General features: G+C 37.5%; 1 protein-coding gene across 6 annotated transcripts in view; it reads right to left on the bottom strand.

Moving 5' to 3' along the window:
- The window catches only part of RGS7 (regulator of G protein signaling 7), a 422952-nt gene that overhangs the window by 211608 nt on the left and 185419 nt on the right, over positions 1-25925 (bottom strand). For all 6 annotated transcript variants that reach the window (XM_066383468.1, XM_066383487.1, XM_066383510.1 and 3 more), the window contains exon 3: positions 19785-19881. In XM_066383468.1, coding sequence (XP_066239565.1) covers positions 19785-19881 — 97 coding nt within the window. The remainder of the gene's footprint in view (positions 1-19784; positions 19882-25925) is intronic.

Here is a 25925-nt window from a genome sequence, read left to right as displayed (position 1 = left end):
AAAATGAGACTATGAGACATTGATAAGAGTGTGGTGGTTACGGGGGGGGGGGGAGGGACAGGAGAGGGAGTGGTAGGCGCACAAAGAAAACTAGATATGAGGTGACGGAGGATAATCTGACTTTGGGTGATGGGTATGCAACATAATTGATTGACAAGATAACCTGGACATGTTTTCTTTGAACATATGTTCCCTGATTTATTGATGTCACCCTAGTAAAATTAATAAAAATAAATAAATAAATAAAATTTGAAAAAAAATAAAAGTAATGAAATAGGAATGGGGTGCTAGACTGGAAAAAATCTTAGAGGAAGATGATCAGATGATCATAAATGTAAGAAGCTGACCATGGCTTTGAAAAACATTAAGAAAAATATAAAGCAAAAATGTTTTAGAGACAGGAAAGGTTAGACATATCTTAAGTTATCATTGAATTATATAAACCTAGATAAGAAACTTTACTTTCATGATAAAAAACTTTACTCTCTGTAAGTGAAAAGCCTGGAATAATAAAGTTTAAAATGGTTGGGGATCTAGATGTAAACACACTTTAAATTCCATCATTTGCTGTCTAAATTCAGAGAGTCTAGTTCTCTGCCTAGCCAGTCATGGAAATCTCTTAGCTAAGGTACCCATGATTCCATACAGCCTGGTCTATTGTCAACTCTGATGAAACAGTTGATGAAGCAATGCCTTCCTCCAGATATTTGTACCTGTCTTCCTGCATAATGTTATTCCCTTATACTTCCACATCCCTTTAGCATAGAAACAGATTTCCATATGGGAAGGTCATTGCTGTGGATTCAATGACTTTCTCCAGAAGTGAATTCCCTGAGGTCTCAGTTAGGGATGTGCATATGACGGTCAGGGCCCTGGAGGGAGGCTAGGAAAGTGGGACAAAGTCCCCCAGTTCAATAATGTAGACTTGCACTTTTCTATCTGGAATTCTCAAATCAGGAGCTTCCCAGTATTTTCAGAGAATAAACTCTGTGAACTCATGAGGAGGTTTCATGATTGGAGAAGAGATCTGGCAATTCAGCTGCTCTATCTACAGTTTCCATAAATCCATCTCTTTCCAGCCCTGTCTCTGATTAAGTCATTCATAGTCCTGAATCCTGTGAGACAAACTGGCTCATTTCCGATTGGGGTCCCCTGTTAATAGCTGTTTGTTTTTTTTCCTGAAGTTGGAAACGGGGAGGCAGACAGACTCCCGCATGCGCCTGACCCAGATCCACCCGGCACGCCCACCAGGGGGCGATGATCCGCCCATCTGGGCCGTTGCTCTGTTGCAACCAGAGCCACTCCAGTGCCTGAGGCAGAGTCCATAGAGCCATCCCCAGCGCCTGGGCCAACTTTGCCTAAATGGAGCCTTGGTTGCGGGAGGAGAAGAGAGAGACAGAGAGGAAGGAGAGGGGGAGGGGTGGAGAAGCAGATGGGCGCTTCTCCTGTGTGCCCTGGTCGGAAATCAAACCCGGTACTCCTGCATGCCAGGCCAATGCTCTACCACTGAGCTAACCGGCCAGAGCCCAATAACTGTTTTTATATAGGTCTGTCCACTCTGCTAATTGGGGACATTTACTTCTCTTCCATCTCTCCCCCTATTTCAAAAAACATTATTCCTATCTTTCACTGATTGTTTCCTTCTTTCTTGCCTGTTCTTCTGTCCTCGTGGGTTAACACCTTTTCAGTCTTCCTTTATTGACACTTCTGTGGCTTTTGGGGAAAACAGGAAGTGAACTTAAAACAAGTGAGTCTTTCTTGTAAAGAGAGAAATTCCAGAATATGCCTCCCTATTTTTGGTCACCAACACATTTCACAGACTCTGACTGTTGGAAGTGCTCAATGAGAAATCACTGAGGAGATGACTACCTGGGACAAAGGTACACTTTGAATACAAAGTCTGGTAAGTTAGTTTGGTTAGGCAAATATGTTGTGAGCATACATTCCACACCAGGACCGTTGAGACAAGATATGAGGGCAAGTAAAGCACAATTCTTACATCATGTGGTCCATACTGTGGTGAAACTCCCTTGAAGAAAAGTGAATCTGAAAAATTATAGTAGGAACAAGAGATGTGTTACTCAGGCTTGTTCTTAGTGTTAATAGCTCTCAAAGGAAGAAAAAGCCACAGAAACCTAATTACAGTCAGATAATTAAGAAGTTAATGGACAATACTCTGGGGAATTATTTCACCCTATAATATCCTTTGTAAATGTCCTCTTTCTTTTTTGAATTTCTGCAACTGTGGCAAAGTCAAGTGTACATCATAGGCCTTGGTGATAAAAATAGATCATTAACTGTCTTTGTATCTTAGCTTGTTTTAATTTTAGAAAAAAATAATAAATGCTTTTTTTTTTTAATTTTGCAAGCCAGAGAATAAAAATATGCAACTTTAAAAGGAAATTTTCATCCAAGAGGGAAAAAAATAAAAATAACCAAGTTTGGTGTCAGATGCAAAACATCCCTTAAAAGTAGCTGAGAATTGAGGACCATGAAAAGAAATGTATAATTCAGAACTCGTTGCCAGAAACACAAGCTAAGCTAACAAGCAAAGTGGAGATTTATTGGCACAGTAGTTGAAAAGCTTCAGGTACAGCTGGATCCAGGTACTCAAAGGTTATTGTCAGGACCAAATTTCACATCACTTTAGGCTTCTTCTGCACTAGTGTCACTTACAAATTGTACTTTCAGGTTTATACCTACCAGCTTAACAACACATAGAAAAAGTCTTTCCCTGATGGTTCTAACAAAAGTCCATACCAGCCACGGATCTTTGATTCGCCAAGCTTGAGTCCCATTCCTTTTCCACAACCTTGATCCAGGGAATAGGTGACCCCACTCAAGCCACATGGACTGAGAATGGAGTGAGGGATGGGTAGCTCACCAAAATTCAAGTAGATTGTGCCAAGAAAAGGGCACCATCATAAAAAATATCAAATATGATAGCTACTAATTGGTGTGAGGTAACACTGGCCTCAAAGTTTCAGCTGCATCACCATTTTCAAAAATTCTTTAAGTTTTGAAACCAGACAGACTGCTTAGTGCTGAGGGTGGTTTTGCGAGCAGCTATTTTTGATTACTTAATGATCTCCCCCTGCACTTGCACCCAGCTGAAAGGCCACCTGATCAAGGAAGCTTAAGAGAAATATTCAATAACCTCTAAAGGAAGGGTAGAAGACTTATTTTTAGCTTTCTGGTATTTGATCATAAATGCTTTCAGCCTGAAATGACTTCAGTGAGATTTGTACATCTGAAGGCTGCCAAGAAGGGAAGAGGTGGAAAAGTCAAATATTAAAGGAAAACCTCCTTACGCTCATCCAAAAGAGGACGGTTCTTTCAATTTGTAAAGAAAATGTTAGTTCTATTTTTAACTCCCTTTTTGGAGTCTCTAAAGCTTTGGCTAAGAGAAACACAGATCTGGTATCAAAAAGCTTTAAAAACTAAAAATGTTATGGCCTTGACTGAGTAGCTCAGTTGGTTAGAACATCATGCAAAAACAACAAGGTTTTGTGTTCAATCCCTGGTCAGGTCACATATGGGAAACAACTAATGAATATACACAAATAAGTGAACAACAAATGAATGCTTTCTCTCTCTCCTCTCTCTCTTCCTTTCTGTCTCTCTAAAAGCAATCAATTAAAAAATTTTAAAAACTGTTATATCTACAAAACTTGTATACCTATAACTCATTAACCCCTTATGGATGAGTCTTTGATAAGAAGAACAAAGAGAGAAAATATGCCTTCCCCAGGCAATCCAGTCCTCTATAATGTCAGTATCCTCTGCAGATGGGCCCTGGAAAACTTAAAAAATAGAATTTTTCCTGAGAAAGAAAGATCGTTAGAAGCACACCATCTCAGGAAGATGTATGGGCCATGAAAATTGTCCTTCCAAAAAGCTAGCAATTAAGCCTGTAACCTGTGGGGTGAAAGTGATTGGTGGCCAATGATTCTTTACATCAAGCTTTGCTTTCCAAACATTTTAAATCATCAATGCAACTCTTGTGAATGTGTCTTCTAGGCTAACTCTTGGAATGATACATCCATCACCACAGTCTGCTCTAAATTCATTTGAAGTTGTCATTTTTCAGGTTTCAACTTGCAATGGCTTACCACTGAAAACCACCCTAAGGTTATACTGAGCACTGGGCAGCCAACTTGAAGAACATCAATGGCGAGGCCATTAAAGTATGAGAGTGACCAGTATATTTCATGATGAATGGAAGAGATGATCCTATTTGAAGCAGGTGTATATTTCTAGATTGAGCTTCTACTAGGTTGCCCTTCACATCTCTCTCCTTTTCTTTGACCCTCCCAACCCGCCTGGATGGCTTCCATCCACCTTGAACCCCCATAGACATGAACAAATCAGCATTTAACAAGATGCTGTCTTACATTCCTCCTTAATTCTTTTAAATGTGAAGTAGTGCTCTCATATTTGTAAATTTTGCTATGGCTTTAATATTGGTTGTTTTGGCATCTTACTGAGCAAACTCGGAACAGACAGTCTGAAACCCGAGATATAGGCGTTTTCACTATATATATAGGTTGGAATGATTATTAAGATTTAAATGTCCACAAGGCAGTCCCATTTTTAATTAAGCCAGTCAGAGAAAGACGAGTACCATATGATATCACTTATAGCTGGGATCTAATAAACAAAATCAACTGACAACGTGAAGACAGATGCAGAGATACAGGAAACAGACTGACAGCTGTAGGGTGGGGCAGAGTGAGGACTGGGTGAAAAGGGTGAAGGGAGTCAGCAAAGAAAAAAAAAGAAAGACTCACAGACACAAACAGCAGTATTGTAGTTACCAGAGTGAAGTGGGAGTTGGGGAAGGTAGAAGAGGGTAAAAGTGACAGGGAGATAATGGTGATGGAAAAAAAATTAAAAAATAATAAAAGAAAACAATCTTTAAATTTCCAGCAGTATAATAAGGTGAGAATTTATGGCTTATGTCAATAATCTTCAGATCTCAAACGTTCAAGTGATCTTTGGATTTAGTGTCTATTCATTTAGATATAGTCTGAGTATACAGTTTCTGTTCAAAGGAGGAACATTTTGTCCTTGTTCTGTGCTGCACTTAACTGTCCATTTATGTTTATTTATATCTTGATAATTTTTTGCACATTAGGTTCTTTCAAATGAGAATTAAGTGCTCTGCAATAAACTTTGTTCAGTGAGGCTCTGCAATGTTGCAAATGAAAGGGTGAAGCTTTCAAAACTGTCATATTTTGTTGTTGTTCATATGGTAAACTCTGACCTTGTGTAAATCTTAGATGGAGTTTTGCAAATCTCCATCTAAAGAGAAAGGTCATGGGCCCTGGCCAGTTGGCTCAGTGGTAGAGCGTCGGCCTGGCGTGCAAGAGTCCCGGGTTCAATTCCCGGTCAGGGCACACAGGAGAGGCGCCCATCTGCTTCTCCACCCCTCCCCCTCTCCTTCCTCTCTGTCTCTCTTCCCCTCCCGCAGCCAAGGCTCCACTGGAGCAAGGTTTGCCCGGGTGGGCGCTGAGGATGGCTCTGTGGCCTCTGCCTCGGGTGCTAGAATGGCTCTGATTGCATCAGAGCAATGCCCCAAGATGGGCAGAGCATCACCCCCTGGTGGGCATGCTGGGTGGATCCTGGTCGGGCGCATGCAGGAGTCTGTCTGACTGCCTCCCGGTTTCCAGCTTCAGAAAAATACAACCCTCCCCCCCCCCCAAAGAAAAATAAAGAGAAAGGTCATGTTATAAGTGTGTTCCACATCACAGGCTAGAGACAAACCTGGAAGCCCAATCCCATAACTTTTCTTTCTAACTCCCTGGTCCAAACCACCTTAAATCAACTTTACTCCTTTCTCTACAGAGGACTGTTTACAGGGGGGGGGGGGAAAGGGATTGACTCAGAAAAATAATTTTGTGCATGATTTCCATAATAAAGTTGTTTCAAAGAAGAAATTTAAAAACAAACAACCACCTAAATTATTTCTTTGTAACAAGATGGGACAAAGGGGAGTAATATTTATGCAGAAAGCACAACTGTTTCCCTGGGAACAGGTTGAGCAATTATGCAAATGATGAGTTAGTAGAAATCTGAAGCAAAGAATAAATGAAAGAGGAAAAAAGTGGCTAATTGGGATACATATGTTATAGGATGGTCAATAATACAACCATATTTTAAAATCATGGAATGTGATTATCACAATGTTCAGAGAGCAGCAATAGACACAACACTGTGGAATTGTGCACATGCCAAGATGTTGCCCAAGTTCTGGGAACATTTGGTCATTAGGTTCTGTGTGTGCTGCTCAGAGTCAGTGGAGGGGGACAGGAGAAAGGGAAGAGAAAATGGAGATGGGTCCAGCACATTTGGCATAGTGGGAAGTTCACACACGTACAGGCATGCCTCATTTTAGGCATCACAGATGTTGCATTTATTCCCACAAATTGAAGGCAAGACATCATACCAGCAAAAAGATTACAACTCGCTTTATTGCAGTGGTCTGGAGCTGAACCTGAGATGTCTCTGGGGGCTGCCTATGCTGTTCTTTCTTCAGCCTTTTAGCCATTGTTCTGTTTATTTCTGTGCTGATTTTGTTCTGTTTTCTTTCACCACACAGTTCTTCTTCAGTACAGCTTACTGTGCTATTTCTCTTCTTGGTCTGCTCATGTCTCCTAAATAAACACAGCGCTCCCCCATCAGATACAGACACCCTGGTGAACTCAGGTGAATGAATTGAGGCTTATTAAGTAACCAAGTCTCAAAAACAAAAGAAGCCACTTGATGACTACCTGTGTCACCTTACTTTTAGAGCTTTCTTACTAGACTGATTTCTCTGTAGAGAAAGAGGTATTTTTCAAGCTAAATGCAGAATGAAACAGGGAAGGATAAAGAACTCAAATTACTTTTTCATGGTTATTAACATCAGATTATTGAATCAGACTATCAAATCTGGATTAACCTACATTCAAATGTCAGCCTTACCACTTACTAACGTTACTACTTAAGGCAAGTTATTTAACTTCTCTGGGTATTCCTTTACTTATCTTTGTGAAGACACTACTAAACAGAATAATATGTCTAGGGAGCTAAGATTTGTTGAATGCCAAGCACATTGTAAGTGTTCAATAAATGACAGTAGTTGCTATAGCATTATGAACAACAATACACACTCATGTTCACTTGTGCACCAGAGCCCGAGTTGTCATGTTGTCATTTAGCATTTGCTGTTTTCCTCTGCAACGTGAGAAATAGGACTAAAATCCAGGATTCTTCATTACCTGTATATATTTACTTCACTGTTTCTGCTAGGCTTTGACAATGATCTACCTTTGGATATGGGAATGTCCAATGTTCTAACAATCAATGTTGGTTAATAGCATCATGTAGGTTTCAAATGTACAACCCTATGATATGTACTCTGTATGCTGTATTGTGTGCCCAGCATCTAAAGTCAAATCTTCTTCTGTCATCATATATTTGAGCCCTTTTACCTTTTACAACCCCTCACCCCTCTTCCATACTGTTGTCTCTGTGTCTATAAGTGTCAGTTTTAGATCCCACATATGAGTGAAATAATATGGTTCTTAGCTTTCCCTGACAGACTTATTTCGCTTAGCATAATATTCTTAAGGTCCATCCATGTTTTCGCAAATGGCAGTATTTCATCTTTACTTAAGTTTGAATACTATTCTATAGTATATATTTACCACATCTATCTTCATCCAATCCTCTATCAAAGGGCACTCTGATCGTCTGATGTCTTGGCCACTGTGACTAATACTGCAATGAACATAGGAGAGCATATATCTTTAAGAATAAATGTTTAAACCAAATAAAACATAAACTGACAGTCTTTTTGGACTCTGGAGAAATTTGAAGATTATGTTCAATTTCCTAGTAGTCCACTAGGAATGCCATCTAAGTTAGTGATAGACAACAAAGCACTTGTGCCATCTTTCTTCCCACTGAGATATGAGCATCATGCAGCACCAGATGCCAACAGAGCAAATAAACAGATGTGTGTACTTTCTGCTGCTGCTAAACTGAGAAGTGAAATTTGTTGTGGATGAAACTGGATGTTCAAAACATCAGTGTCCAGTGAGAAGTCATTAACATTTGCTGAGTGTCCACTATGTGCCAGATACTGTGTACTACAGCAGATACAAATTGAAATGTGAGATTTCTCTTCTTCTCCAGGTGCATATGGCCGTTAATAAGAATCATCCCACATGTCCATTAGGACAATGTCCGGTAAAATAGATTTTGTGAAGAATACAGTGCTGGGAAAATTCAAAGATAGGAGTGATTAATACAAGCTGGCCTGGGATAAGGATGAGATAGGAATAAGGTTGGGACAGTTCTCTATCCTAAAATTATTGGGGGATGGAAGTCATAAGTCTTTCTACATATGTTTCAAGAGAGAGGTATAAAGAGAAAATCGGATGCTGTCATCAAGACAGAGGCAGTGCCAAACAGTATATTATGCATGCACCTCAAACACGCAGTGCATTGATTCATTATTTCACAAAAACACATCCAGGCCAACCATTCAGTCATCAAGATTCATTCATTCTTAGGGATAATGAAGACTTCAGTGCTATCTAAGTAAGTATCTATCTGTAGGGTTAATTCTGCTCTTTGAAAAGAAACCAATGTTCATGTATTAACTCAAAGAACTAAAGCAACCTCTCATTTGTAGGATTTTAGACAATTAAGTTGCTAATAAACAAATTAAGTTCTTCAGGTCTGTTGCTTCAAAGACAAGTCAACACTTGTGAGAAACAATTTCCACAGTAGATTACTACAAAATGAAAATTTAATATGTCTGCATCAGTTAAATCTCCTAGGATACATTTGCAAAATTGCCTCTGACTTTCATTATTTCCTTCTTTCAGTAATCATCCAGATGGCACAACCCACTGAGTATTGACATTATAATAATAGAGACATTAGTTAAGAAAATTAAAATGTGATTTATTGAAGAAAAATAATCAATGTCAATATGAAATAATCTTAAGTTCAAATGGTAAGACAAGAAAAGCAATTAGTAAGCCTTTATCTCCCTGGAAAATTTCGGTGTGTTATGTGTAGTTGTTTGTCGGAGGAATAAAAGATTGGGCATATTAAAGAGGGTTAAACTATAAGACACCTTGAAATGTAGAGAATGGTTATTATTTGATGAAAGTCAACAAATACCCTTTGAGAACTTAATAAGAAAACCAGATGCCAGGTGCTAAAGAGCATCTAGCACAAGTAACACTTTGGTCTTGCAACAACAGATTAACTATCTAAAGGGAAGAAAATGTCCAGATCTGGGACTAATCTAAGCCTCTTAAGATGTTAATCAAAATTATCATATCAATTGCAATAACTCTAATAATGTTTCTCTTTATTTCTCATTTTCTTTGTACTACACACAGAGATATTGAATTGTCTGGTCATACTGACATCAAGAAATAAAAATAGAACCTAAATATCCCATTATTTTGCTTCATCTCTTGTGCATTTATTATTTCTAGTTAGATAGCTTTTTGAACTAATATTTATATCTTTAACACATAATCAGTAATGAGCTCTACCTTTTAATTACTTAAATCATATAAATTACTACTGTCTCTCTTATGTCCCAAAGCTGCCTTTTTATTTATTTATTTTTTCAAAGCTGCCTTTGTAAAGAATACTCCATTATTGAATATTTTCAAACTGTTGACATTGAGGTTGGATTAAAAAAAAAGCATGAAATAATTCTAATTCTGATGAGTTTATATTCATTTCCTTTTTAATATGTGTAGGAAAATTTTCTATTTCTATCCAATTTCCTCCCATGTCATACTTCACACCCTACCTGAGACCTAACGTGGTGTTGATAAATGGAGCACAACAGAGCAGTGACTTTGGGGACTAGACTATTGGTGACTCTCTAGTTCTCTTCATGGGTTTTAATTATTAATGCTGAACCTGTCCTCCCAAAACACAGCTTTCCATAATTTTTTATAAATGCATTACTTTTAATGTGGCTAAATTGATCTTTCTTGCTAGCTCTCTGGAACTTCACATATTCTGGTGTTTTCTTCTTTGGATTATTTTTTCTTTCTTGGCTTAGAGTTTCACTTTTTCGTACTATTGAGCATCATCTGTAAATTTCAAGAGTCCAGATGCCTATAAAGTTAATGTTTAAATGCTAAGATAAAGTTTAACACCAACTGAGATTTCCCAGACTTCCAGAAAGTTGTTTGTTTATTACGGCACTGTTTTCTGCCTTTTATATTGTTCTTTAACCATGCCAAAATGGTCCCAGATTCAATGTGAGAAATTCTAAAGTATACTGATTGGCCCTTTTCCTAAAGTCCAAAAAAGAAGATAAAGTATTAGTATATTCTTTGTATTATTTTAATTATTTATTAATATATTTATTAGTATATTTTTTCATAGAATCTTGACTATGTGTTTATGCACCTACCCTGCATTTAACTGTGGATCTTGTCAGATTCCCAGACAGGAATAAGAGAATTTGAAGTTCATCCTCAAGGCTCTTGGAGTCTCTTGCAGAGAGCCCCTTATGGATAGAAATCCTATATTATATAGGTACAGTGTCATTTGTCTAGTAAATTATGTATTTTGACTCATTGTTAATGATTTATTCTTGAGTTGAACAATTCATCTTCAGAGAGTTACTTACAAATGTTGGTCATGCAACAGAAAAATGACTCAGTTGTGTTGGGAAGAGTCTTTCAGCAAAGACACCATAGGGAGAAGGCACAGTGTTCTAAATAAAAGATAGGGCAACAGAACTTTCCCAAAACAGCCAATAGTTAGAAGTCAGAGAGGGCTCTTATTTGTAGACTTTTTTTTTTATTGTTCAGTGAAAGGAGGGAAGGCAGAGAGACAGACTCCTGCATGCACCCCAACCAAGATCCACCTGGCAAGCCCACTAGGGGGCAATGCTCTGTTGCTCAGCAACCAAGCTCTTCTTAGTGCTTGAGGCAAAGGCCATGGAGCCATTGTCAGGGCCTGGGGCCAACTCACTTGAATAGAGCCATGGCTGCAGGAGTAAGAGAGAGAGAGAGAGAGACTGAAAGAGAAAGAGAGAGAGAGAAGAAAGAGGGGGAGGGGTGGAGAAGCAAATGGTATTTCTCTTATGTGCCCTGACCGGGGATCGAACCCAAGACATCACATGCTGGATCGATACTCTACCACTGAGACAACCATCCAGGGTCTGCAGACTTTGATGTATTTGGATGGGATTTTTCATTTCTGGAATAAAGTTATTTGGAGGACAAAATCAACTCCCATCTAAGTAATATTTACTTAAAATATAAAATAAAAAAGTTACATACTTAGAAAGCATTGCAGGAACTAGTATCACTATCTACTTAACCTAGAAGAGAAAATAGTCCCTGGACCTTTTCTGCATGACTATAAAGAAAGCAAATGCTAAAACTAAAGCCTTAGAATATTCTGGAATTTTTACTGTTTCTTCTAACATTCTGGTGAAAAGAAAATGAGTAAGAGTTTGCTTTTCATCTGGGTCATATCAAATTGATCCAACCACATTTTAAAATATATTATTTCTCTAGAGATACAGTGAGAGCCCAATTAACAGCTAACCTCATCATTTATCAGCAGCATTTAGTTATTAGAAAGACAGTTATCTAGAACTTATGTTGAGTGTCCAAGTGGCTGAGATGAAAAATCTCCACTCCTTCTAATCCCTTCCTGTTGCTATTTTACAATAAGAGAAAAATGACAACTAAGAGAAGGCGAAGAATATCTCACAGCAGAGTCAATGTGAATATCTATTTGATTAGGTGACAGTTCAACTCTACTCTTGGTCCCCAGCTTTGTTGATTGCAAAGTTACTATATGCCAGTTGCCTTGTCACTTTATCACCTTGTCATTTTATCAAGAGGTTTGTCAAGACAAAAAAAAGACTTTATTTTTATTATTTTTTGCAAACATTTATGTCTCTTGCAAATCTCGTTAACATTTCTTGTCTTCTCCAAAAGTTTTTTCAGAACTGCACTTTAAGAACTGCCAATATATTTAAGATTTTTTTCCTATTTACTGCTTATAAATTTTCCATGTGCATTCTTCAATTTTCTTTGGGATATTAAAAAAACCCCACAAAATATTATCAGCATAATGTCTGCCAAAATATTTTTGAATTGTTTTTCAAAAGCAATCTATTTCTCTCTGAATTTCTGTAAAACCCTTGATAACCATTCCAATGGTAAATGAAAGATATTTCACAATAAGATGTCAGTTTCAGAGAGCAGCAGCTTAGACTCTTAGAAGTATCTTAGAATTACCTAGTCTTAGAGACTCCACAAAAAAAACGAACAACAACTCTATCTTACTTATTCATATTGTCTTAAAATTGTTTCCCAAAATAGCCAGGCTTAAGTCACATAAGGCATCTTGAAAACTGTTTTCAAGAACATTTAGATGCAAAATATGTACCTATTCAAACTTGTACTACCCTAGTTCATATGAACAAGTTTGTTCCTTTCCCTCTTACCTGTGCAGCTACCCAGGAGATAACATTAAGTCAACATATATCATTGCTCCACAACACTAAAAAATATCCACACAACCCACAGAGGAATAAAGGACAAGGAGCAGGAACACATTTAAAGGCAATTTGACTTTTAAGCTCCTATATATTGCTCAGTTTTCATATACATGGTTGAAAACAACAAGACATCAAAGAGACAACTGATTTTGCTCTTCCTGATTGAGGACAATTTAGGTGAGGAACAGTTTTAAGTTGCAAAAGGAAAGTAGTAAAGTGTTTCAACGCCTTAATTACCAACATTCTTGGGATGGAGAACCTTCTCAAACTAATTAGACAAGAAAACAGAAACAGAGGACACACAGGAATGGCTGACTAGAACTCCCTACTAAATTACAATTTTCTCCCCTGTCAACAGTGCTTAGTGATTTGGAGCAGGACCAATCTTTTTGGTTACTTCGAATTAGTGTCCTAGATTCAATCTTCAAACACATTAACCAATCCATTTTATTTGATAGCTGTCACAGGCAGTCCTTTTCTGATCTCAGTGGGCTACTTCACAAGCATGGTACAATGCAATTTTAATGAAAACCTATATCATTTACCAAGAACTGAAAAGAGAATTCTGGTTTATTTCCTGCTGGGGCTTACATTGGAAATACAGTCATTTCCCAGGCAATCCATGGAAGAAAATGACACTCATCCAAAAGATGAAGGTTTATTTCACCATAATCTAGAATAATGAAAATAGTGAATGTTTAGAATAAGAGAACAACCAAATACCCTGAAGAATCATGGAGTGTCATGACAGTGAACTTGTTTCATTTTCAGTGAAGTTAATTTGCAAGGAGTGGGGCTGCAGTGGTAGTTATCTCTGGAGATACTACCTGAGGTTTGGCTAAGCATTGGTTGTAAGCTTATATATAATGAGCATCATGATGACTTCCCCTTCATGCTCATCTGTAGTGCACAGGTCATGATCCATTCTGAATAAAGCAGATTAGTGAAGAGTTTGGACTTCACGTGCTGATTGGTTCATTTTGTTATGATTCAAAGAAAACCATTAGAATCCTCATCCACTGGGCAAATGTCTTATCTCCCTGTATCTCCATGTCTGGCAAAATGCTCACAGCACAGTGGGCACCTGACACATGTTTAATTTACTATTAACAAATAAGAATCTAACAGAATGCTAGATCTAGCCAGCTCCAAACACTCACCTCAAGGAGACCAAAGGATTAATGTTTATGTTCTTCATGTGATGCATATTATGAATAATTTCCTTCAATTGCAGAGATATTTTCACTTGAACACAATTTAAAAGGCAAAATTTTGGGGGGGTTTGTAAAAATCCCAATAAGTTTTGTTCATTGACAAAGCCACATGATCACAATAGTGTAACTGCTTTCACAATCCATACGAATACAAATATTTCCTCTAGAATTACAATTATTCTTTATCCATTTAAAAATATTTAATGAATGCCTCCTATATTAGATATTGTTTTTAGTGCTGGGATTACAAATGTGAGCATATGAAACATTCTTGTAATTTTCAGTATTGCCTGGAAGAGAGACATTAATCAAACACTACCACTAGTGAGTTTATAACTCCAAAAGAGAATAAAGTGTTTGAAAGAAAAAAAAATGCAATTTGATGAGTGTTTTTAAGAAAGGAAATGTGTAGGCTTGAGATGAATAGGTTTAAGCTGAGCAAAGGGGAAAAGGGTAAGAAGCATTCCAGAGGTAACAAGCACAAATACCCCAGCAACAGAGGGCATGGTGAAGTGTTGGAACCGAAGATGGGCTTCTGTGGCTAGTATCAAGAAAGCAAGAGGGAGCTAGGAAGCTGGTTTGAGAGACAGGTAGGGAGTCTTGTTAAAGACTTTGGTCTTAAACCTGAAATGAGAAAACAGTTTCAATGGATCAGATTTGCAACTTGAAGATACCAGTGAGGCTGCTCATTGGGGAAGACGGGACCAAGGGCCAAGTGGATGTGGAGAGCAGGAAGGAGCTGATGCAATAGTCCAGGTGAGTGGAAATGGCAGTGGAATGGCAGACTAGAGCAATACAAGAACAGATGGTCAAAAGCCAAATGATTTGATGGCTGCTTAGAAGAAAAAAATGATAAGATTTGTTGATGACATTGCCGTTAGAAGAAAGGGCTGTAGAAAGAGGGTTCTGGTGGCTCTAGCATTTCTGGAATGTGCCATCTTTCCTGAGACAGAAAGCAGGGCAAGGAAGAGGAAAGGAGTATGAGTTAATTTCACGTTGAGCTTGAGTTTCCTTTGGAATGTCCAAGTGGAAACATTACAAAAGGAGTTTAATATACTGGAGTTCAGAAAAAAGATCTGGACCAGAGGCAAGCATGTGCAAGGGTGCATAAAGTTTGTGATTAAAGTTGTAGGCATGGATGTCATTGGCTAGGGAAAGAAATACAGTCAGATATCGATTGATGCTTTATCACTTTAGCCACCTTGTGAATAGTCTAGTCAATTGTATTCTCTTTCAATAATGAACTTTCTGAGGTCTCTGAAATATAGAACTTATGTGGAAAGGAAACTTGGCAATCATCAAGTCTAACTTACAAATTTTCTCAAAATGATGGAAGTCCTTAGAGGTTAAACTGAGACAAGAGCTCAAGTCTTTCTGATAAGTATTCCAGAGTTTTCATCTGGACTGTGGATATGTCAGGAAACAAATGTAAGCATTCCCAGTACTCAGAATCCTACAGATTTTAGTAGACTTTTATTTGTCAGGCTGAACTGACACACACACATTCAAAAAACAGCACTTATGGAAGATTCATTGGTGGAGGAGAAAAGGGAATGGAATCTTGAATGTACTGATTTGGTTTGAATATCAGTAGGTTGTACAACATTGGGACAAAAATTTGAGCTCTCTCTATGAAACAAAGATAAACAATAATTACCTTGAAGTATAGTAAGGAATAAAATGAGTATATTAAAAGCCCATGACTAGGTAGTAGGCTCCCAAATTACTACTATTTTCCTCCAAAGTAAAAAATATATATCATATATGACATAAAAGTAATTGTTATTGTAACTTTCTATATAAGTAATTGTTATTTCAATACATAAAGCCAATATAACAAACTCTTATTAAAAATACCTTAATTATTAAAAAGAAAATTCCAATATCTCATTCAAACTCTAAAAACATTAAATATTGAAAGAGTATTTCTTCTCTCATCAGGGTTTAAAGCCTATTTATTTTATGTTTAGACACTTAAATTCTATAAAGCATCTATGACTGTAAATCAATAAAAAAAATCTACCCAAAAAAAAATACACCAAAATAATATTCAATATTCTTATAAGGTAATATATTTTCTAGAAATAAAGCACAACTTTATATCAACATCTTATTAAGCAACTTAAAACTTCTGTTATTAATTTTAATTCATTCAAATATGCATGTAGCCAAGATAAATGTTGTAGTTGTAAAATATTATCAAAGATGAATCAAACGCCATAAAATGTAAAATTCAATTATTTCCTCTTTCATTCACAAACTTCCGTGCTCCATCTGAACTTTGACTTTTATCCTGCTTCTATTCAGGGTTTAAATAAGAAGACTTTTCAGCTGATGTGAATGTCATAGTTTGCTTTACCAAAGATATTCCAATGAAAGATGAATAAATATTGTAAATTACAAGGTATAAATTCTAGTGCAACAGCTATCATGTAGGAATAAGACATGTGGGTTTCAATCTGGGAAAACCCTCAGCAAAATACGCAAATATTATGTTTTTAGCTTTATAGTTATGCTTTTTCAATTTGAGGATACAACTGCATAAAAATTGCATGAACATTTTTCTAGAAATCTCACGTAGTAATATTTGTACTGCATTATATTGTATTGGAGAGCTTTAGTTCTAAGGCAAGATACAGCTTCACTTAAAAGGGGAGGATTCTGGGTAAAACAATTTAGCACACAGCAGACACTTCTTAGATTCTTCATCCAGGTTTATTCCCTATCTACTTCAAAACATGACTTGAAGCAATTTATAAGATTAATCTCTCTCTCTCTCTCTCTCTCACACACACACACACACACACACACACACACACACACACACATCAAATTAAAACAACAGCAATGACAGACCAAAAAAATCAGAAGAAAAAGGAGGGTAGATATGTCAGTGAGGAGTCAGGTGAGAAAAGGCATATGAAATGTTAAATTCAGCAATGAATTTCCTAGAAATTAGAAAAAATAAGAAAAGAAAAATACAAGTTACACATTTCTTATTGTTTCTAAAAAGCAAAAAGGCAAGTTTCTCTTCAAAGATAAAATGTTCTTACTATTTGATTATAGAATAAATGCATTTCAGGGTCATTTCATAAGCAATTCAGAGAACACAAAGTAAATATATTTGATTATAGCTTTGCAAAAGTTAAAAAATAGTTGGTAAATAATCATGTCTCTGCCTACTCTAAATGCTTTTAAATCATTATACCCAAATCTAATGGATGGAGGTATTCCTTTTGGAAGTTGAGTTTGTGCAATTCAGGTTCTTCACTGAAGATCTGAATATTGTTTAAACAATTCTCTCACAACTGACTTTTTTAACCTTTGGAGACAGAACTCACGTCAGTCGATCATACCAGTGGAACATTTAGGGCCAACATATAATTATCTATTTCCAAACTAAAATGAAAATATTAGCCCATGAAACCCAGTACAGTAACTGGAATATAGGGTATCTGATTAGTGTTTGTTGAATTGAATAAAAAAACCTAAAGGAAAATACAGGTAGCATGCATCTCAGACCAGCAGGTGCCAACCCGCTCTATTTTTTTACCAGCTTAAAAATACTGATTTCCTGGTTGCATCCCAGACCTAATGAATTAAAATATCTATAGTTAAGGCTTATAAATATGCATTCCTGAGGACCACCAATGAACCTGTTGCAGATGTAGAAAAAGTCTGAAATACAAAAGGGAAGTAGAGAACACAGCGAAACAAAAAGGTAGATGTTTCACGTAGAGGCCTGAGAGAGATGAGGGGTCCCAAGGGACTTCTGCATAGGTTGCATCACTGTGCCCCTGAACACAGGGAACAAGGCAGCAAAGCCACCAGGAACCCAGTAGTCTCTGCCTCATCACTTCTGCCTCTCTTATCTCTTGTGTTCTATTTTTTTCAATCTGTAGACATTTCTTTTGCTTGCCTCTGTACATGGCCATTATCCAGCATCCAGGCTGACATCACCTCAGTGAAACACATGTGCACACACACACACACCTTTTTTTTTTTTTTTTTACAGAGACAGAGAGAGAGTCAGAGAGAGTGATAGACAGGGACAGACAGACAGGAACGCAGAGAGATGAGAAGCATCAATCATCAGTTTTCGTTGCGACACCTAAGTTGTTCATTGATTGCTTTCTTTCTTTTTTTTTTAAATTTTTCTGAAGCTGTTAACGGGGAGGCAGTCAGACAGACTCCCGCATATGCCCGACCGGGATCCACCTGGCACGCCCACCAGGGGGGCGATGCTCTGCCCATCCGGGGCGTCGCTCTGTCGTCACCAGAGCCACTCTAGCGCCTGGGGCAGAGGCCAAGGAGCCATCCCCAGTGCCCGGGCCATCTTTTGCTCCAATGAAGCCTCGGCTGCAGGAGGGGAAGAGAGAGACAGAGAAGAAGGAGAGGGAGAGGGGTGGAGAAGCAGATGGGCGCCTCTCCTGTGTGCCCTGGCCAGGAATCAAACCCAGGACTTCTGCACGCCAGGCCAACATTCTACCACTGAGCCAATTGGCCAGGGCCATTGATTGCTTTCTTATTTGTGCCTTGACCGCAGGCCTTCAGCAGACCGAGTAATCCCTTGCTTGAGCCAGTGACCTTGGGCTCAAGCTGGTGAGCTTTGCTCAAACCAGATGAGCCTGCACCCAAGCTGGCAACCTCGGGGTCTCGAACCTGGGTCCTCTGCATCCCAGTCCAATGCTCTATCCCACTGTGCCACTGCCTGGTCAGGCCACATACATTCTTAACTGAAGTTCAGGAAACTCAACAGAATCTTAGGAGAGAGAAAGCTGCTGGGCCAGACTCTGGTCAACATCCACCACTGATCTGAGAGTGATGAAGTGCCCAAACCCCAACATCTGGGCCTCCTTATTTGCATTTGGTCCTTATTTTACCCTCTCACCAAGGCTGAAGCCCTCCTGTTCACTGGTTTTTCAATCCTACTCATGAAGAAGCATCACAGCTCTCATTCATAAGTCTCATCAAGTGCCATCCTTTCCACATGCTCAACACCAGTCTCCTTTCCCTTGTTACTTGTCACTCAAGACGAAGTTTTGATTGGCCTGATCTCACCTCTTCTCTCAACCTTGCCAGTCCAGGCCCAAGGCCCACACAGGGTGGGTCTTCATTGCCTCATGGAGCCAGAGCTGAGGCTTGTAACTTACTACTCTCCATTTTCTCTTGTGTTCCTCTTGTCATTTCCAATCAAATTATGAAGTTTCTCTAGTTCTGATAATGATTCCTTTATTTTGTAGTCACCCAATTAAAAAACAAACACCAAAAGGAACTTGGGTCATAGACTCTTTTAGCCTGTAAACCCAGTCATTAACCAAATGTTCATGCTTTTCCCTCTCTATTCCTTCCTCCAGATATATCAGAATCTTGGCATCCAAACTATACCCACAAGAGCCTCAAACTGTGACAGAGACAATGGCCTTTACTGAATGTCAACTCATCCTGAACACTGTCATCATAATGTTCTCTGCAAAAAATGTTAAATGTCTTCATATTTCCCAATACATTAGAACTAGATTCTTTGGATTGGCTTTCAAAGACCCTCATAACCTATTGTTCCTATCTACCTGGTTTTCTGTGGTTTGGCCACTCCCAGCTCTGCTCTTGAAGTTGATTAGACTTCTCATTGTTGAAACTCAGCTCATCCCTGATCTTCAGGAAAGTTTTCTTGACTCCTCATGAATAATTTTCACGCTCCTAACTTCTATATACAATCAACATCACATTTGTCCTGCACATCTTTGTTTTAATATTGTTTTCTGTTATTTCACACTTGTTCATTATGTCTCAACAACTAAGATTAGGATCATGATTTTTGCTCTTTTGTTTTGTTGATAATTTACTATCATTTCAAGTGTCTAACATGCTGTTAAAATATGGTATTAGCATTTCATAATCTTAGTTACTGAGTAATGAGTTAGAAAGTTTCAATAGTGAAAAGCTAGAATAAATTTTAAATAGTCCTGTGAAAAAGGCAGAACAGAAGAAAGCTATACTGAATGCAGACTTACCAGAGAAGACACTAGGTATCTTGGAAAGAAAGCTTTTGACAGTTCGGATAGGAATTCCATTTTTCTCATCTTGCATGCGTGCTATGAAGTCTTCCATCTAAATAACAATGACAGGATAATTAAAACCTTTCAAAAGTTGAATTTTTTTCAGAAAAAGTCAGCTCCCATAAAAATTTTTATACCAGTTTTGACCAACTAAGAATAATGCAATATTCTTACCTTGCTAGACTTTGTCACATAAATATTTTCAGTTTGGTTAAAACATGATGGAGAAAAATAGCAAGAAAAGTGGCCATTTTAGGCTCCATTAAGCTAGTAAGAGGAGTTCTGTGCTTTGAATAATGTTTCTCTTCTGGTTTCATTGTCTTTGGTTGTAAAGGTTCAGACAAAAGAATGTATTTTTGAAGCTGTCAGAAATCACTGTCATGGCAAAATTCACACTTCATTAATATTGTTATTTCTACTGTACTTACTGAGGAAAAAAACAGAAGCCCTAATAACAGTTGTTTGGATTTCTTCTTTAAACAAGTGAGGTTCCATTTTTTTTGTTTAAGATAAACTTCAAAAACCTGTCTAGAAACATAAGACTGATTGCCAGCAACTGCTGTTTCTCTTTCTCAGGAATTTACTAAGGTGTGATATGAAACACACACACACACACACACACATACACACACACACACACGCATGCACGCACGCACGCACAAAAAACTGAATGTAACACCATAGCCTTCTGCCCATTTATGAATTCCACTCTTTCTTTCAAGTACGTTCACTTTTGCTTTGGAAAAATTCATGCAGTTTAAAGAGCTGGGCTGCATAAAGTCTAATAAGGAACACAGCCCCAGATTTTTTTCATGTGCTTCTAAACCTGAGGCATGCATATACAAACATACACACGTTTTAGTGTGAAACTCAACATGTGTTCCTTCCCTTATTCCCAAAAGAGTTACTGACTACCAACTCTGGGCCATACTCACCACTGGGCACTATGGATATGAAAATAAATATAATACATTTCCTGCCTTCAAAAAAAATCCTTTAATATTAAATACAATGGTAAAACTTGAGTAAGGTTTATAGTTTAGTTAATAGTGTAGTAGTGTCAATTTTCCATTTTTGATGATTATGCTAGAATTATAGAAGAGGTTAACAGTAAGGAAAGTTGAGTTAAAAGGCATGTGGATATTCTCATCTTTTCTAAAAGTCTAAAATCATTCTATAAAGTTAAAAAAATTACAGTCTAAAATTGACATAAATTAATTACCTATCAAATCCCCATCAACATAGCTTAAGAATGGCTTTCAACTAAATAATCTTATTTGCCTACGTAACTACTATAATATTTATTAGCATGAGAAAATAACTGGGGATGTGGGAAGAACAGGTTATAGCAGTGTTCCCCAACCTTTTTTGGGTCACGAACCAGTTTAATGTCAGAAAATATTTTCACGGACTGGCCTTTAGGGGGGACGAATAAATGTATCACGTGACCGAGACAAGCATCAAGAGTGAGTCTTAGACGGATGTAACAGAGGGAATCTGGTCATTTTTTAAAAATAAAACATCGTTCAGACTTAAATATAAATAAAACGGAAATAATGTCAGTTATTTATTCTTTCTCTGTAGACCGGTACCAAATGGCCCATGGACCGGTACTGGTCCACGGCCCAGGGGATGGGGACCACTGGGTTAGAGGACTATAGGGCTGCACTTGACTCTCAGCTCTTTATTATCTCTAAGGCTGTTTCCTCATCTGTAAAATCGAGATATAATAATATTTACAATAATTCCTTCAAATGTTTATGAAGTTGGATTGGGACTAATTTAAGGTTAAACAAACAACAGACATAAAGCAAAGAGTATTGGACTTCAAATGCCCATGCACACCCCTGTGCATTTAGAGATAGCTATTTTCCATTCTTCAATTTGCTTTTTTATGTGCAGGAAGCCCTGTTAGCTTAATTCTCCTGCACCTCTCTGCCATTCCAGGAGAGCTGGCTAACTTCTCGGGGAGAAGAGTTGGGAATGAAAAGCTGGCCTGCAGGGCACATCTGTTTTCTATTGGGAGGTCCACATCCAACTCTGCTGGTACAGAGAAGCCTCCTTTAGTGAGTGAGTGAGTCTGTTCAGAATTGAGTTTCAGGATTAGAGCTTAGTGAACACTCTTCAATAATAGCTTTATCAGCAATCAACATGCTTATTGCGACCCCCAGATGCTTGACTGTTAGCTGTAATTCTCAACTGGTTCAGAATTCAGGTAGAAAGGAAAGGGTCAGGGGGAGGGGCTTGTGGGGGAGGTGGATGGGGGGAGGAGAGTAAAGGCAGTCAAATATACAGTGATGGAAAATAATTTGACTTTGGGTGGTGAGCACACAATATAATCAACAGTTCAAATGCTATATAAATGTTTACCTGAAACTTATGTACTCTTATTGACCAATGACACCTCATTAAATTTAATTTTCTAAATAAAACAAAAGGTTTTTCTGTGTTTTGTTTTTATCAAGGCCCTGAAAGACTCCCAACCAAATACCCTACTTCTTTTCATATAATACAGATTTCTCATCTAAGTACCGTATTATGAAAAAGATATTGACTTTTTATTTTGTCACTGTTTGCCCTTTATTCACCTGACACAATGTCTAGAAATGAAGATTAAGCTGCTTTTCCTTACTTAGTATTAGCCCTTGTATTATCAGCTTAATGGTTTAAAGCAGGCAGGATTAGACAGACATGGAAACATCTCTAACTCCCACTTTAATCACCTGAGTACCCCTGGGATGTTGCAGCAATTGCCTCTAGTTGGGGGCTGAATTGAGATGCATCATGATGACTAAGAGGTATTTTCTCTGCAAATTCACATAACCTCTCTGTTCACTGGATCACAAAGGAGCAAGGTTTAGGAATCTGGGAACCAAAGTGACCTCTGTGGTTGTTTGTAAAATCTTCAATTCTTCAGAGACATAATTTTCACAATAAAAAAAAATAATAAACTCTATGAAAAATAGGATTTGTGTTCTAGATTGAAAATGTGATCATGAAAATGTATTCAACTGTTTTTTATCTTTACTCAGAGATGTATCCATGAACCTTACTGTGGCCTATAACAAGCAAACAAACAAACAAACAAAAATAAAAATAAAAAACAAGCAAAACTAAAACAAAAACAAAGAAAGAAAAAATATCTGGTTTCTAAAAGCTAAAATTAGTCATGAAGGCCACATATAAAGGTACATCTACTGTATTTTACTGAAGTTCCTTTAAGCATTCACTCAGATTTATTTTCCTATTAACCATGGTTTTACACACGTGGTTACCTGCTTTCTCACTACTGGCAATAGCAAATTAGATGAAGAAACTGTTAACAGGAGACAAACTAACAGAGCAAGCTAGACAGCAAGAGGAATGAGAAGCTATAAAAAGTAATGCCAATAAATGTTAAAACTACTTGAGACAATTTAATTTAAGGCCAAAAGGCTCAGATATCTTAAGCATCTCTAAAAAAGATATATATATATATATGTTATCTACCGATCAATCAATAGGTCTATGTATTTTACTATCGATCTATTTATCTGTCTATCATCTATCTTCATAAGGATGCCACTGAACTGTAAGTGGTTAGCATGTGTTTTAACTTTCATAAGCCTGTTTCTGACTGAGGGCCAGGAAACAGAGTCTGAAATAACAGAACACTGGCCTATGAACAGGAAAGGTGAGTATGCCTTGGGTAACTGAGGTTTTCTTTTTCTTATTTTCTTTAACCTTCAAATAATAAGAAGCAGATGATCTATGACAGAGAAGGGGGTGAAGAGAGAGAGAGAGAGAGAGAGAGAGAACAAAGCATCAACTCATTGTTCCATTAGTTGTTCCATTTAGTTGTACACTCATTGGTTGCTTCTTGTATGTGCCCTGACCAGTGATGAACCCATAATCTCAGTACACTAGGATGACGCTCTACACATTGAGCCACCCAGCCAGAGCCTCAAAATTATTTAACTCTGGAAATAATCACCAGTGTTCAGAACTGGAAAGTCTCATGACTGAACTCAAAGAGCCAATTTCCTATCAGACAAAACTAAACGAGCCTATAAAATTGAACAGGACCTTTTACAAATGCATTTGCTTCCAAATGTCAACATATTTTAACATCAGTACAAATAGTGGAGTAAAACAGTTTAATTACTTTACTGCTCTAAGACTCAGTTTGTTCCATTTGTAACATAAAAAAAAATAATAATAGTGTACATCTTATTGCAGGTGTTATTTAATGAAACAATGCTAATTAAATTATAATAATATTGCTGTCATCATTATCATCATCATCATCAACATAAGTTTCTTCCCTCAGAGAAGAAACTTATGTACTAGAGAGCCATAGACTTTTACTTTCTTTTATAATCCAGTTGGCACAGACAGCTGTGGTCAAATGCCAGGTACTTACTGAAGCAATACATTGTTAATCATAAAGTAGGCAAAGATATCTATAGACAAACTCTCTTAGACTTTGTGTAGAAGACTGAGCTTGTGTTGTCTTCTGAAAGACAGGGGATTTGATGATAAAAATGACAGGAAGAATAATTTTTGCATATGTGTAAGGACTATGCAAACTTTGATAAAATAATATTTAGAAGAAAGGGAGACATGAGATTGCATTCATTTTTGACAAAATGAAAATGTGTCAGCTCTCACATTTTCTTGATGAATTTGCCTCTTGAAGTTCACTAGAGGAACAAAATATTGAATTGAGATTAATTACTCTTTACAAAAGTAATCTTTTATCTATGCAAACTAATTCTCTATTTTCTGAAAAGAGTAAAAGAATTGTCACTTGCAAAGTAATTCTGAGAATATCTATATAGCTCAACTTGTTTGAAACGTTTTTATACCAGTTATAAAACCCTTCACATTGCAGTTACTGTTACCATCTTATAACTATCTGTTTTGCCTTAGATGTGAACTTTTTGCTGTTGTAATTAAGTGAGAGGAGGGGAAGCAGAGAGACAAGACTCCCATATGTGTCCCGACTGGGATCGATCCACCTGGCAAGCCCCATACTGGGCAATGTTCTGTCCATATGGGATGTTGTTTCACTGATCAGCAACTGAGCAATTTTTGGCACCTTAAGTGGAGGCCCCTGGAGCTATCCTCAGTATTTGGGGCCAACTCAGTCAAGCCATGGCTCTCGTAGAGGGAGAGAGAGGGGGAGATGGAGAAGCAGATGGTCGTTTCTCCTGTGTGCCCTGACTAGGAATTAAACCTGAGACATCCACATGCCAGGCCAACACTCTACCATTGAGCCAACTGGCTAAGGCCAGATGTGAACTTCTTGAGGAAAGAAACCTCACTTTATCCATTAAGCCAATTAGATATTGCTGATATAGAAAGTGGTGACCCATAAGGAAGGCTCAAGAAAAAAGGGAAAAACATTGAATTTTCATTTATGGCACGTTTTATTTTTCTAAGCAATCCAAAGTATAAATTCAAGTGAAAGTGCTTTTAGAGTTTATCTTTAGATGTATGAAGTGCTTTTTTTTTCTTTTTATCTAACATTTGGTGAAAAAATAGGCTGAGAAAAATATAGTGGAACAGAAGAGCATAATGTACTATAAACTAAAACAGTCTTTTGACTTCTTTCTTACTTACTGCAGTGATTCCTCCACTTGTTTATTAGAAAATTTTTTTTCTTTTTCAAAATCTGAGGGTGAACCAGTGACTGTATCTTTCTCTTTGTAGATATGACACTCAAGTTCACGGTCACGTGTAAGCTCGTAAAATAAAAGATACTATTGAATTCCAACACACTGTTCCCCACCCAGAAGTTCATAATTAGCCTCTTTATTGAAAAAGTTTAGATGTCACTCCAATCCTTGTGATGTATTTCAAATATGGCTCAGGTTAAACAGTCTTCACTCACACACTCAGTGGAATGAAAGAATGCATAATACAGCTACATTTTTTGGGTGAGCTACTAATTATTCAAGAGAGGCCCACCAGACTAGAAATTCTCATGTACTGATGAAAACAAAACCATTACCTTGAAATCTACCTAGTTCCCAAATGTTCTTAAGAATGATGGGAGTATAATTAAATTTACTTGTAATGATATTTGCCAGAACTTTATTCTCATATCAGTAA

The sequence above is a fragment of the Saccopteryx leptura genome, chromosome 1 (genome assembly GCF_036850995.1).
Source record: "Saccopteryx leptura isolate mSacLep1 chromosome 1, mSacLep1_pri_phased_curated, whole genome shotgun sequence".
Lineage (NCBI taxonomy): Eukaryota > Metazoa > Chordata > Mammalia > Chiroptera > Emballonuridae > Saccopteryx > Saccopteryx leptura.
This window is presented reverse-complemented; position numbering and strand designations above follow the sequence as displayed.